We start from the raw sequence: 15,853 nt of genomic DNA on the forward strand, positions 1-15,853 counted from the left end.
AAAGAATGAAATCTTGCCATTTGCAACAACTCGAATGGAACTAGAATGTATTATGCTAAGCGAAATAGGTCAGGCAGAGAAAGACAATTATGATTTCACTCATATGTGGAATTTAAGGAATACAACAGATGAAGATAGTGGAATGGAAGGAAAAATAAGATAAAAGCAGAGAGGGATGGAAACCATAAGAGACTTTTAAATACAGAGAACAAACTGGGGGTTGTTAGAGTGGAGGTGAGTGGGGGATTGGGTTAAATGAGTGATGGGCATTAACGAGGGCACTTGGAATGAGCACTGTGGTTTATACGTAAGTGATGAATCACTGGGTTCTACTCCTGAAACCAATACTATACTGTGTGGTAACTAACTGAATTTAAATAAGTAAATTTAAATTTAAAGGTAAATTAAAAATAATTTAAAAAACAAAGGAGACACTACATTTCCTATATATGAAGACTTCTTGGTCAGCACTTTAGTAATACTACTGATCTTGAATAAATACTAAAAAAAAATAAGTTTAGAATTAGTCAAATATAATATAGAAGATGCCTATTGAATTTTATTAGAATGCTTACTTGTACCTCAGATTGCTGTAGGGTGCCTTTGAATAAGGACTTTAGATTCAATAATCATTTGCAGATGATGCATTTGATATTAAATTGTCTGAAAGGGAGGTAGTTTTATTAGGTACAGTAAATTCTAAACTCTGCTGATAAAATAATTGATGCAGCTCATAGTTTTGAATGCGATTAATATAACTGTATCTTCTCAATTAAAACAAAAGAATGACCATAGAACTAACTAATTTTAATGTCTTTTATGCAGCTTTTTGAACATATACTGTTAATGGTCCTGCTGTGCTCTTTGACACCAGTTCTCCAGCTACAGAAAACACTCATAGCTTATTTTTTTTTTTTTTGGCAAGAGGAATAGCTAATACTTTTAATAAAGTTTTTGATATATAATTTCTATACAATAAAGTTCACCTCTTTACACAGTTAGATGAGTTTTGACAAGTGGACGCAGTTGTGTAACCACAACCACAATATGTTTATTTATCTGCTGATGAACACTTGTGTTGTTATTAGTTTTGGGCTATTATGAATAAAGCCGCTATGACTATTCATCTTCTTGTGGACACATGTATTCATTTACCTTGGGTTAATACTTAAAAGTAAATTGCTACATCAGACGGTAAGCAAGAAAGATAATGTGTAATTTTATAAGAAACTCTCAAAACATTTTCCAAAATGTCTGTATTGTTTTATAAACCCACCAACAATGTATGAGACATATTGTTCCACATTCTCATGAGCACTAGCTATTGTCAGTCTTTTTAACTTTATTTTTTAAGAATATAATTTATTGTCAAATCGGCTTACATACAACACCCAGTGCTCATCCCAACAAGTGCCCTCCTCAATGCCCATCACGCATTTTCCCTCTCCCCTGCTCCCCCATCCATCCTTAGTTTGTTCTCTGTATTTAATAGTCTCTTGTGGTTTTCCTCCCTCCCTCTCTGTTTGTATCTATTTTCCCCCCTTCCTTTCCCCCATGGTCTTCTCTTGTTTCTGAAGATCCACATATGAGTGAAAATATATGATATCTGTCCTTATCTGACTGACTTATTTCACTCAGCATAATACCTTCCAGTCCCATCCACGTTGCTGCAAATGGAATAATTTCATTCTTTCTCATTGCCAAGTAGTATTCCATTGAATATATAAACCACATCTTCTTTATCTATCCATCAGTTGATTGACATTTAGGCTCTTTCCATAATTTGTTGTTGAAAGCGCTGCTGTAAACATTGGGGTACATGTGCCCCTATACATCAGCACTCCTGTATCGCTTGGGTAAATTCCTAGTAGTGCTATTGCTGGGTCATAGGGTAGCTCTATTTTTTATTTTTTGAGGAACCTCCACACTGTTTTCCAAAGCGGCTGCACCAGTTTGCATTACCCCCAAGAGTGCAAGAGGGTTCCCGTTTCTCCACATCCTCACCAGCATCCGCAGTTTCCTGATTTGTTCGTTTTAGCCACTCTGACCAGTGTGAGGTGGTTAACTTTAGATATTGTAGTATGCATTGCAGTTTTAATTTGATTCCCTTAATGACAAATTATATCAAGCATTTTTCATGTTTAGTGGTCATTCACATTTTGATGAGGTGTGTGTTCAAATATCTTTCCCGCTGTTTATTCTGTTGATGGTCCTATAATTGTATTGTAAGCATTCTTGATGTATTCTGAATACAAGTCTTTTATCAGGTGTGTGATTTACAATATGTAAATTGTGATTCCCAATATGTAGCTCACATTTTAATTTTCTTAACAATGTCTTTTGAAGAGCAAAGGTGAAGCACCCGGGTGGCTCAGTTGGTAAGCGTCAAACTTTGGCTTGGTTCATGATTTTGCGGTCCGTGTGTTCGAGCCCCATGTAGGGCTCTGTGCTGACAGCCTGCTTCAGACTCTGTGTCTCCCTCTCTCTGCCCCTTCCATGCTTGCTCTCTTTCTCTCTCTCTCAAAAATGAATAAACATTTTTAAAAAATGAAGAGCAAAGAGTTTTTGTTTGTTTGCTTTAATTTTGATGAGGACTTTTTGTGCCGTTGAGAAACAGCCTACACCAAGGACACAAAAATTTTCTCCTGTTTTTCTCTAGTTTTATAGTTTTAGGGTTTGTGCATTTCTTGTTAAATTTTGTATATGATGTGCGGTAAGAATTGATAATCTTTTTTTATATGGATTTACAATTGTTCAAACACTATTTGTTGTATTTGTTGGAAGATTGAACTTTCTTTGTTCATTGAATTACCTTAGCACCTTTTAAGAAAATATGTGTGTGTGTGTGTGTGTGTGTGTGTGTGTATTTTTCTACACTGTTTTCTCTTGATAGATATGTCCACCTTTTTGGCAATAACATAACTTCTTGATTATTGTAGTTTTAATTACAAATCTATTCAGAACACTTTTGTGACCATTAGTTTATTTGAGCTTTACAACCCTCAAACCTAGAATTGCCAAAGATTACTAGTATTATATACATTGCACTGATGAGCAAATAGAATCACAGAGAGTTTAATTGGTCTGCTCAAGTTTACACAGTGATCAGTAGAACTGGCACTAAAATCCTCTCAAATCCTAGTCTATTGTTCTTTTCTTAGGAAACTAACAAAATAGTAAAGAGGGACTGTGTGTCAAATCAGTGGTACACAGTGGTACATTGGAGATATTATCTGAATAACAGACTCCTATATAAAGTCAGGGAGCTCAACAAACTACTTAAGACTGTAATAATTTTATTCCCCCCTTGGTACAAAATAGTCTTTTCAGTTCTCAATATTTGGCTTTGTGAATGGCACATTCAGTATTACTGCATCTGTTATTGCTCTTTAGTTGGGGTAATTGGACTTTGCCTGTTCTTAATCCTAACAAAAATGCTAATTAGGTTTAATACAGGAGTATTCTTTCCAAAAGGAAATTGTTTCTTAAGATTTCTTCTACTGGAATTTTTTATTGTATTTTTGACCTTGCAAATTGTTTTCTTTTGTTGATTTGTTTAAAAGTTAGTCTTTGAGTAACATGATAATTTCCTTCTGTGCTTTATATTCTTTATACTAAAATGTTATTTTCTTTACTGTCCTTCTAATTTGATTGCTTTTTGGAATTTTACTGTGCATCAAACATATATAATCCTAGGTTTTCATAAGGTAATGATATTATCTGATGTTTTCTCGCTCAGAATGAAGAAGTCAGATTCATTGAAAATGAGCTAGAGATTCAAAAGCAAAAATACTTTAAACTTCAGACATTTGTTAGAAGCTTGATACTAGCTATGAAAGCTGATGATAAGGAACAACAGAAGGTAGGTGCCAGAAGAGAATAGTAAGCTGTAACGTATCATGTTGAAAAATGACATGTCACACTTGAGTTCTTAATATATATATTTTTTTATTTTTCTACTTCATTTCTGCTTGGCATCAAGAAAGGATTTGTTACTTTATAATCTTTTTTATTATTTAGCACAATATTTTTAAGTATAGATATTCAGATATGTGTGTGATACTTTAGTAAGAAATCAAAATAATTGTTAATTTAAGGCTAGATTTAAGTAGGGGGAAATAATTTTTAAAAATATGTTTTAAAGAAACTCTCAGAGTGTTTGTAGAGACCAGGCTACCCTAACTGGAGAGGCACATATTTTGGAAACTTTCTTGAATAAAAGAGGTAGGGTATTTGCCTCTCTTCTGGATTTCAGTTACCCTCCAGACCTCACTAGATTTCACAAATGTTTGAATATCTTTTATTTCATGATACGTTGCTTATCACTAAAAAATATGAAATTACTTTGTGAAATTCTTTGTGACCACAATGCATCATTTAGTTTTCCCAGTTTAACTAGAATGTTTGATTCCTTTACCCCAAAGGTGAAATGTAATGTCTTTTGTTTGTCACTATGGATTTTTATTTATAAATTCATCCTAAATTGCACTTTCTGTCCCATTATTTTTCATGGTATATTTGTATAAAATGTATTAAGGTTGCTAAAAATTATGGAATGTTATTAAATGTTCTATTCAATACTAAATGATACCAAATTTGCTTCTAAGTTGTATGCTATGGTGTTGATTTCTTGTCAGAGACATTCAGTGAATAGTGTGTCACACAAGTAACCATTGATTTGGAAGCAGTCTTGTAGGCTTTTATTTAGTAAGTAATCTCAATAGTAGTGTACAAATTCATCCCTTATATACAAGCAAGACTGACATGTGTAGTTCATCTCAGATATCTCCAGGGAAAAATAATAGAGTCTTAACATCCCACTGTTTTTCTTTTTAAAGAGAAGAATTTATTCATGAAATTCAAGCCAATATGTACATTTTGCTCTCCCCATGCCTCACACACACAGACATTCCAAGACAGCAGTCTTCGGTTACCTTTACCATCTTTATTTAAGCATGTTATTGTTTTATATTGTTTTATGTGAGTTATCATATTCTATGGCATATTAAAAGTGTGTTTGTTTTTTAGGAATATAAACTATGGATTTTAAATGAATAAGGTGGCCATCTTAATCATGGTCCCAAGGGTACTGTAAATTTTAAATAACTGTAAAAAAATAGGTTCAATCAGAGAAATAATTTGGAGTGTGGTCCTCGTCCCAAAAGTTATGGCATGGTTTTGAATTCAGAGTTACAAGGCCAGCTAACTAGCTTCTAGGTGTCTTGATATCTCGGAATGGTGCACAGAATGCATTTTGTTTTCTAATTATAACCTCATCCTTGTCTTGGTTCTTTCCCCAAGAATACTCACGAATAAGAAAAGTAAATATTGTGTATTTTACTTTTCTCCTTCTCTTGTACTTTTCCTCTGATAAAAGACTAATGAAAAAAACTATGACAAAACATTGGCCATCAAAAGGGAGAAAGTCACACAAAACCTGTACTGGAAGTTATATCATATATAATCAGCACCCAAATAGAAACTACAAATTTGTATAGTTGAGATCAGGTATAATCAATCTCATAATATAGAAAACACCAATAGTAGTTTATGAAAGTTATTATGGTGATCTTTTAAGTTACTAATCTTTATGTTTTGAGATACTTAGAGGTTTACTTATGGAAGAAATTAATGTATATTCTACTTAACAGAAGAAAGCCATTGTGTCATTGGTTTCTCATTTTTTAAAATCTGTTTTTTTTTTCATTAGTTTTGGTTTTGGTAAGCTGAGATAAGTGGTCCATAGAATACGTTTCCCCACTGGAACTGGGTTCTAAAAATATATGACACTGTCTGATTGAAATACTAGATTACCCAAATGGTTTGTTAATTAATAGCCATTTTTAATTAAAAATAATGTTGCCAGCACTATACTACATGAGTTAGTCTTTCTTCCCATGATGATTAACTGTGTGATCCCAACCAGGTCAATTTCTTCCCTTGAACTTCCAATTTCTCCACTATGCAAGGAAAATATGCATTATTAATGTTATGAAAATTGGCATTCATACCCTTAGGGCTTAGAATACGTGTTATAAAAACAGATACTATATTTGGGAATTAACTTAATCTTTTGGGAATAGTGACACTAGGTCAGATTCTGAGGACAGACAGATGAAGGACCTAGAGTAAAAAAACTTAATTGTATTTACTTTAGGATCTATAAAAAAGGCAAGTCTAGCAATTGTCATAATCCATAGATTTGTTCAGTGTGCCAATGTTGCAATCCAATAAGATATTAAAAAGAATTTTGAAGTGGACTTCATGCTTTAGAAGTGTCTTATGCTGCTTTATGTATACTCAGTCAGCTACATGAATGCAATCACTAAAAAAAAAAATCTCTTTTGATTTGAAGGTCTCCCCACCAGAATTTAGAATGTCATTAAGTCTGCTCATTCACTTAACTTTTTAATATTCTAAGCACATGTTCAATGAATGTTAGTTTGAGCACTTTGCCCTTTTTAACATGGCTTCTTCACAGTTGCAAAGTGAATTAAATCCAGTGATGCATTTCTAATAAACTATGATCAGCTAATGTTAGCAAAGGCCTTGTTTCACCTTGACTGGGATAGTGATAAATATCTATTCTAGAAGACAATGTCTCTGTGTCCTTTTACTAAAATCTAATACCTTAGAAAGTGTATAGTACCATTAGACGACTGCTTTGTAAATACTCCAAATTTCAGCAAGAAGTTCATGAGCTATTTAATAGTATAAAATAAATAACTTTTCTATCAGATAGGAGTTGGTCTTTTCTCATGCAGATTGACAAAAAGGAGGAAGTTTTTAATCTTGTCTCTCTGCTATGAGACAAAATGTATAGATGTCACTTATTTTAATAAAGAGAATAGAATATGTCTTATTTCAACAGTGGATTTAATAACTTCTCCAACATTCCCTATCTTTCTATTCCTTAATTCAGTAGTCGCAAATTTGCATATGTTCCCATTTCCCTGGTCTTTGTTTACTACTGCATCCAAATCCCACACTACAAGTAATTCTATCTCAAATTGCCCATATATGCTACATTATTTTTAGTATTGGGAGCTTCAAATCAATCATTTAGTTCACAGTTTTTTTATGATCAGGTGGGCATTAGCACTATCAACCACATAAATTTTTATTAATCATTTATTTCTCTAGTATGGATGCATGTTCTGTAACTCCAGATGAAACAATTATACCATGACAAAGCTTAGTTCATGGCTCTTGGCTTATCCTAATTACTTATAGAGAAATGAGCAGACCTTTAGATACATAATTTCACAGCTGTGAATTGCTCAGCTGTGCCCTAGTGAATGCTTGGCCATCTATGGGCATAGCCTAAGAAAAGAAAGAAAAAATACTTGGAATTTTCAAGTTGTTAATGTTTAGTCTAAAGTAAAATAACTGAGGGGTGCCTTGGTGGATCAGTGAGTTAAGCACCCAACTCTTGGTTTTGGCTCAGATCATGATCTCATGGTTCATGAGTTCGAGCCAGGCTCCACACTGAAACTACAGAGTCTGCTTGGGATTCTCTCTTTTCCTTTCTCTCTGCCCCTCCTCTGCTCATTCTCTCTGTCTCTCTCTCAAAATAAATGTAAAAAAGTAAGTAGAATAACTGAGCTTTACTCCTAATTGATAAGTTCTTTCTCCCACTGAAGTACAAAATACTCTTGTGAAATGAGTTTTTCTCTAAAGGACAACATAATTGGGCAGGAATATTTTAATAAGGAATATAATTTTAAAGCCCTTTAGCACTGATCAGTGGGAATTTAAGACTAGTATACTACTTGGCAATGATAAAGAATGAAATATGGCCTTTTGTAGCAATGTGGATGGAACTGGAGAGTGTTATGCTAAGTGAAATAAGCCATACAGAGAAAGACAGATACCATATGTTTTAACTCTCATGTGGATCCTGAGAAACTTAACAGAAGACCATGGGGGAAGGGAAGGGAAAAAAAGTTAGAGAGGGAGGGAAGCAAACCATAAGAGACTCTTAAAAACTGAGAATAAACTGAGGGTTGATGGGGGGTTGGAGGGAGGGGAGGGTGGGTGATGGGCATTGAGGAGGGCACCTGTTGGGATGAGCACTGGGTGTTGTATGGAAACCAATTTGACAATACATTTCATATTTAAAAAAAAAACTAGTATGAAAATCACTTATCTCAAATATTTCAGAGAATTTGGTTCAGAATAGTTGCTCATTTCCCTCCTGATTTCCCTTTTGCCTAGGGTTTCACTCTACATAATTTACATTCTCAGGATCTAGCATTTTGTTACTTTCTTAATATATTGTATGAAGTTTTTCTTTTACATAAACTATTGTATAAGGTCCTGAAGAGAAATGCTCCATTCTTTAAGTTCATGAAGGTAAATCAACAAGAGAGAACCAAAACTATTAACATAAAATTGGGGAGGGGGGAGGGAAACTTGTCCTCATACTAATTTTTAAAAATTGATTTTTCTGACTCAGGCACTGCTGTCAGATTTACCTCCTGAATTAGAAGAGATGGATTTCAACCATGCCTCGCCGGAGCCTGATGATACCTCATTCAGTGTGTCTTCTTTATCAGAGAAAAATGCCTCAGACAGTTTGTAATTTGAGGGGGCATATATGACACAGCATTTTGGCTAAGGGGTGTGCATTTCAAGATAACTGCATTCTGTTGCCTCAAAATTCTTCAGTTGGAAAAACATATTGTTGAAACTGACATGCCCTGTGAAGAATGGACAAGATATAATGGCTACAGTGTAAAAAATGTATGTGAAATTTAAAAGCAGTGTTTGAGAATTTTTTTCCAAATTGGTAAAACTCTGGTGAAAATTGTATTTAAATTTTAGGAATTTAGCTATGAAATGCATAATGCCTAATTTCTGAAATATCTGTTTGGTTTTTAGAAGAATCTTAGTTTTAGTAATAGTTTTGACCAGAGACACAAAAATAAAGGTATTTCAACATTGTTTATCAAGTTACTAACGCTTGGTTAGTTTTGTTTTGTAGCCATTACATCTTTCTTCTCTCACCTTTTCCTATATCCACATACACTTTTACTCAGGAAAGTGGACTAAAATTTGAAAAAAAAAAAAAAACTTTAAAAATGATTTTACCTGGATGAGTCCTGGGATTTATTTTCCAACTCCTATGAGAATTTGACTTCAGTTAATGATTGAAAATTGAAGTGATTACTGGTATATAATTGTAAATTTATGGCATTCCTCCATTTCCTAACCAAAACATTTGGGGAGAAGGGGGAAAGCACTATGGAAAAGTAATTCACCAACATGAAGTCGAATAAATTATTAAGTGTACAGAAACAAAATGTTGTAAAAAATTAGTCTTAATGGGAATTCTTCATTGTTGCAAATGGCAAGTATTGATAAGATTCACATTCCACTAATAAATTTGTGTAACTGAGTTAGTTGAAATGTTGCACAAATATTACACATTTATCACTATCTTTATAATATTTTTTCAGTTACATTTTATGAAACAGGAAGTTAAGGTAAGGCACTGAGATTTCTTTTTTAATCTGGTCACTCAGCTTTGCCACAAAATTTACCTCATTCTCATGTGAAGCTTCTACAGAGCCATCAGCCAAGGATAATATCCAAAAAAGTTATACACACTATGGTTGTGAATCACAGTTCTAATTTCCTGGATACTATTCTTTTGAAAGGAGTGAGTGGCAGACAGAGAGAGAGAGAATCCTAAGCAGGCTCCAGGCCCGCCACAAAGCCCAGACAAGGGACTTGATTTCACAACTGTTGAGATCATGACCTGAACCAAAATCAACAGTTGGACGCTTAACTGACTTGGTCATCCATGTGTCCCTTCTGGATACCATTCTATGAATACACTCTTAAATGGACATGCTACACAGTTGTACCAGATTGCTACACACTGTAGATGATTCTTTGCAGACCATTCCTTCTGGGGTACCAGAAGGCATTACCAAGACACATAGAAAGGAAAATACCAGTTTCTCCCTGAGCCACACAGCATCATGTATTTGTGAGTTGGCTGTGTGGATTTGTGTTGCATGGTTAAATTACTGTCTATTTCTAAAAGATTAATGAGGTAGCTACATGGCTGCTTTGGTCATCACGTTTCTGTGTCATATATTTTTGTAATTTGTAAGTAAAACAAATTTTGATCTTGGAATTCACAAATACTAATTTATGAATACAGAAAAGAAGTCATGACTGTCTTTGACCTTGAAATGCTCCATCCCCACATACACAAATAGGTAAGGTTCATTGATAATCCTCCATTTTGTCAGTAATTTATTATTGTTGCCATGTTACTGCTATGGTTCTTTTGTTAGAAATATTTTAGCTGGAAGCCATATGGTTCTTTGTAAATAATGCTTAGTACTTCTGGCTGACAAGTAAAATTCCATTCAAAAAAGAGTGCTGAAAAGAACCTCAGACATTAGGATTAAATTTAGCAGTTACATCAATTCCTCCATGATATAAAGAGTCCCTACTATATACAACATTCTTAAGGTAAAATGAACAAATTCCAGGCTTTCAAGTCTCTCCTAGGAGCTCCTTCCTCGTCATTGAGTTTATCTTTAAACTCTAATTTCTTCTGCTTCAGTTTAAACTCTTTTTTATTTGTTTCTTGTCACTAAGTAAGGATAGCTCATTCTCTCCTACATCTTTCAACTTTATGGTTTGCATTTGTCACACCCAGCGGTTAGTCACCAAATAAAAAAAAATCTTATTGAACTTTTGCTATAGGGACATTGGATTTCTACTCGGCAAGCTACAAACTTCAAAACGAATTATGTCTTTTCACTTTTTCAGGAATATTAATAAAAATTATTTAAGTAGAAATTTTAATAGATTTAAAGGTTCTGTTAGGTGTAATTCCTAGAAAAACATCTTATCTACAATTTTGAGAACAAACATAAATGATTCCTTTGTCCCTATTTAAAATTCCATTAAAATAGAAGCAGTACACTTAAGAATCCTTTTGTTTTGGGGTTTGTGTTTCAGCACCATAATTATTTATTTTACTCTCATAAAATTAAACATTTTATGGGTAGCTTGGTAGCTCAATCGGTTGAGCATCTGACTTGTGCTCAGGTCATGATCTCAGTTTGTGAGTTCAAGCCCCACATTGGGCTCACTGCTGTCAGTGCAGAGCCTGCTTCAGATCCTCTGTCCCTCTCTCTTTCTGCCCCTCCCCTGTTTGTGCTCTCTCAAAAATATATGAACATTTAAAAAATTAAACATTTTAAAAACAAAATATAGTTGTTCTGTAGCAGGAACCAAAAGAAATAGCTGTATCTAGAAAAAATCATAATTGACAGTATGAAATTAAGCACTGCAGATTTTTTAAAAGATACCAAGGTCAAGTACTAAAAATGTATTATGAAGAAAATATATCTTTAACACATATAGATGGAATTTTTGAGACATCTTAAAGCAGAAAACATATCAGTTTGACTGCTTTTGTGATATTTTCATGACTGGGGGGAGAAAAACAGCTAGTGTTTCTTTCTTTTGGGCTTTGACACATTAAAGCAGACCATACTATCTGGAGTATCTCTCACAAAGACGGATACCAAGGTGAAAAAACTTGTTTTTCCTTCAGCTACACTTTGATGTCTGCTTTCAGCTTAGGATAACCAACCAGTTTCTAAGCAACAAAGTATATATAAGGGCACTTACCTTAAATGTGTATTAAAAAATAACTTGAAGGTACCTTCCTCATTTCAGCCAAGCTAACGTTAGTCACAAGAAAACGAGAACTGCAGTGATGCTGGAGAATGGAAAAATTAGCATATGCAAGGACAACCTCAAAAGAAAATTGATCTTTTCATGAAAAATGGGAATGTTTTGTTGTAAGATCAAGTATCAACATTGAGACTTCTATGCTACCATTGTAATAATAATAAAAACATTTATCATTGTTGGAGAAAAAAATGCTGCAAACCACTCACATCCTGTGCTCTGTATACTACCAAAACTTCAAAAATGTTGAAGAGGCCATTTTTCCAAAGGCAGCAGCATGTATTTTAAGGCACTTTCATAGTCCACCATCTTTAAGTTTGTAGGAGAAAACATAAGTAGTGAATTTAAAAGAATTTTAGGCTCTAAGTTAGACTTTGTTGCCTTCTGTTTTGGGGGAAGAGGGGAAATTCCACTCATTTCTTAGGAATAGTTTCCTCATCTTAGCCTGATAACTTATGGTCATTTTTAAGAGAAATTCTGAAAATGTTCCCTTCACATTGTAGTGATGGTGTACCAGGAATATTATCTATTTAAAAAATATATACTAGATTTTCATTCAGGTCCTAAAAATGCCAAATTCTGACTTATTAGCCTTTTAAGGGAGCTATCAGTACTATAATATTTAAAAGATGAGTACATGGGTTTATCTTTGAAATTGGCATTATCCTTGGCAGACAACACTATCATACTCATAATATCAAGCTATGCTCTGCGATAATATGAGGGAGAAGCCTACTAATTTGTGAGACTGCAGTCAGCATGCCATTGCCAAAACCAAACCATTATTTAAGAGCAGATTTGCTAAGAGGAAAAAGATAATAAAATATTTTCTTGAAAATAAATATGATTTTTCCATTAAAGTTTATACTTAGTATATATTGCTCTGCATTGGAATTTTATTTTGTATTAACTTGTTAAGTAGTTCCTTTAAGCGATCTTGCATCCCATTTTACTGATACTACCTCTGAAATATACTACCACCTTGAAACCACATCACTGTAATGTGATCTTTTGTAGGGTTTTTATTTAAAGTTTTATAGAGGCAATAAATGATTTCTAACTAATAGACATCTATTTCTTTCTTTTAATGTTTACTTTTCCAAGTCTTTGTGTTTTAAGCATTGTTCCCTTTTTAAAGATAATTTTTTTCCTCCCCAAAATAATGTTCTTGTAAAAAAAAAAAAAAAGGCCCCCAGAATACAGAGAATGATAAGGTATTGTGGGTCAGAGAAGGGAGAACATGGAATGCTCACGTAGAAATTTTGTTGTCTTCCAAGCTGGCAAGTATGTCATCTTTAATTGAGTTTACTTAAAAAAGAATTACTCCACTATCAATGTAATAGAGTGAGTATTTTGTAACAGACAACAGGTTTGTCCATGATAGGATATTTAAATTGTAAAAACAATAAGTAAATTACCACAGTATAAACAAAGAATGCTAATTTTATAGCATTTTTTTTAATGTGGCAGTATTGTGCCTAACTCTGTCTCTCTTGACACCAGTAGGGCATGCGTCTAATTTGGGTGAAATATGCCCACACCTTTTTTTGTCAACGTCTTACACCAATTAAAACTCTTTATGTTACCTAACTAATGGGAGAAAGCAGGGGGTATGTTTCAAATAGCACAACAGTAGCTTTCTTTCCCAGTTGACAAATTATCACGAATGTTGCAAGGAGAAAAATTACATAGAAACATGAATTTCAAATGACCCAAGTCTTTCTGAGAGCTGCAAAAACTTTGAGTTTAGGTAGTGAAAGAAAACCTTTGATTTTATAAAAATGAATGGGAATTATTAAAAATTTGTTTAAGAGACAAGTCAATGGTCAATGGATGAGTATGCCCATAAGATTGAATAATGCTATTCACAATCTTTGAGACTAGTTTTTTACATTTCTTGTGTATATTATATTATAAAAGTAACATATGTTCACTTTAGGCTTTCTAGAAAATGTAGATAGCATAAACGAAAATGGAACCATATGCAGTCCCAAAATTCCAATAATAATTATTATTAAAATCATAGTATATTTCATTCCAGTCATTTCTTCTGCATATTACATATATTCATCAAAATTAAGATTATACTGAATAGGCATATATGTCCTACTTTTTTTCTTAATGGTTTGAGAACACTTCCATGTAACCATTTGTCACCAAGGTATTTTACTCTCAATTACATTTGGACTTAAATGGTGAATTTTTAAAAATTGATATGAGAAAAAAGAAAAAATTCTACTGATGAAAATATATCTGTTCTATAGAATTAATAAGTATTTCCTTTACATAAACTCTATACTTCTTACCATAGATTTAAAACAAATGAGATTATCTATTTACCCTCACAATAATAAAGCTGTTATACTTTGGCTGCAAGTTGCAAGATACTTCTCAATACTTCCACAAAGTAATATTTTTGTCACCTATAGTATAAACTATTCTAAAGTTTAAAAATAAAACAAAAATCATTATTACGTATGAAAGATCTCATATTTCATAAATATGTTCTTGAGTAATAATTTTTGAAGTAAGTTGGAATTCAATTCCAATGTTTCTGTAAAGAAGGTTTTTATTGTTATTTTTTAATTCAAGTATAATTAGCATATAGTGTTATATAAATTTCAGGTGTACAATATAAATATTTAACAATTCTGAACATTACTCAGTGCTCATCATAAAAATGATACTCTTAATTCCCTTCACCGATTTCATCCATCTCGCCACTAACCTATTCTCTGGATTCCACCAGTTTGTTCTCTACATTTAAGAGTCTCTTTTTTTGTTTGTCTCTTCTTTATTTGTTTAGTTTCTTAAATTCCACATATGAGTGAAGTCAAATGCTATTTTTCTCTCTCTGACATTTCACTTAGCATTCATTATACCCTCTAGATCCATCCATGTTGTTGCAAATGACAAGTTCTCATTCTTCTTTATGGCTGAGTAATATATGTGTGTGTGTGTGTGTGTGTGTGTGTGTGTGTGTGTGTGCATATATATATATATATATATTATGTATTGTATAACCTATTCTTATATATATATATATATATATATATATATATATATGACCTATTCTTCATTCATCTATGGAGTGAAATTAAATGTTATTTTTCTTTCTTTGACTGACATTTCACGTAGCATTATACCCTCTAGGTCCATCCATGTTGTTGCAAATGGCAAGTTCTCACTCTTTTTTATGGTTGAGCAATATTATAATTATATATAAAATATATTATAGATCCCATTCTTATATATATACACATATTATATATATATGTATATATGTATATATATATGACCTATTAGTTATCCATTCATCTATGAGTAGACACTTGGGTTGCTTCCATATCTTAGCTATTGTAAATAATGCTGCAATAAACACAAACAGTAAATGGGTTGATCAAGAAATCAAAGAAGAAATTAAAAAATACATAAAGATAAATGAAAATGAAAACACAGTAGTCCAAAATATCTGGGAGGCAGAAAAATCTATTTTAAGATGAAAGATTTTAGCAATACAAGCTTACATCAAGAGGCAAAAAAATCTCAAATGAACAACCCAAACTTACATCTAAAGGAGTTAGAAAAAGAGGGCAAAGCCCAAATCCAGTAGAATGAAGGAAATAATAAATAATAAAATGAAATAGAGACTAAAAGTCAACAGAAAAGATCAATGAAACCAGGAGCTGGCTCTTTGAAAACATCAATAAAAGTGATAAAGCTTTAGCCAGACGAGAGAGAGAGAGGAGTTAAATAAAATCAGGAATAGAAGAGGAAGAATAACAACCAACACGACAGAAGTGCAAAGATTCTAAGAGAACATTATGAAAAATTATATGCCAAAAAATTGAACAACCTATAAGAAAATGGATAAATTCTTAGAAACATACAACTTTGCAAATGTGAATCAGAAAGAAAAACAAAATTTAAACGGACCAATTACTGGCAACGAAATTGAATCAGTAATCAAAAAAGTACCAACAAACAAGTATAGGACCAGGTGGATACACAGGTGAATTCTACCAAACATTTATTTTATTTTATTTTTTTATTTATATATGAAGTTTATTGTCAAATTGGTTTCCATACAACACCCAGTGCTCATCCCAAAAGGTGCCCTCCTCAA

General features: G+C 32.9%; 1 protein-coding gene across 3 annotated transcripts in view; it reads left to right on the top strand.

Annotated features, from left to right (window-relative positions):
* Positions 1-12,793, top strand: part of HDX (highly divergent homeobox) — a 171,075-nt gene extending 158,282 nt beyond the window's left edge. For 2 of the 3 annotated variants that reach the window (XM_040467865.1, XM_040467867.1), the window contains exons 9-10: positions 3,740-3,862; positions 8,459-8,958. In XM_040467865.1, coding sequence (XP_040323799.1) covers positions 3,740-3,862; positions 8,459-8,584 — 249 coding nt within the window. In that variant the 3' untranslated portion in view covers positions 8,585-8,958. Of the gene's footprint in view, positions 1-3,739; positions 3,863-8,458; positions 8,959-11,712 lie in introns of those variants that run through there. The other variant, XM_040467866.1, reaches the window with a different exon arrangement.
* Positions 12,794-15,853: the final 3,060 nt, after the last annotated feature.

Source organism: Herpailurus yagouaroundi, unplaced genomic scaffold (genome assembly GCF_014898765.1).
Source record: "Herpailurus yagouaroundi ecotype Mexico unplaced genomic scaffold, PumYag 67623, whole genome shotgun sequence".
Taxonomy (NCBI): Eukaryota; Metazoa; Chordata; class Mammalia; order Carnivora; family Felidae; genus Herpailurus; species Herpailurus yagouaroundi.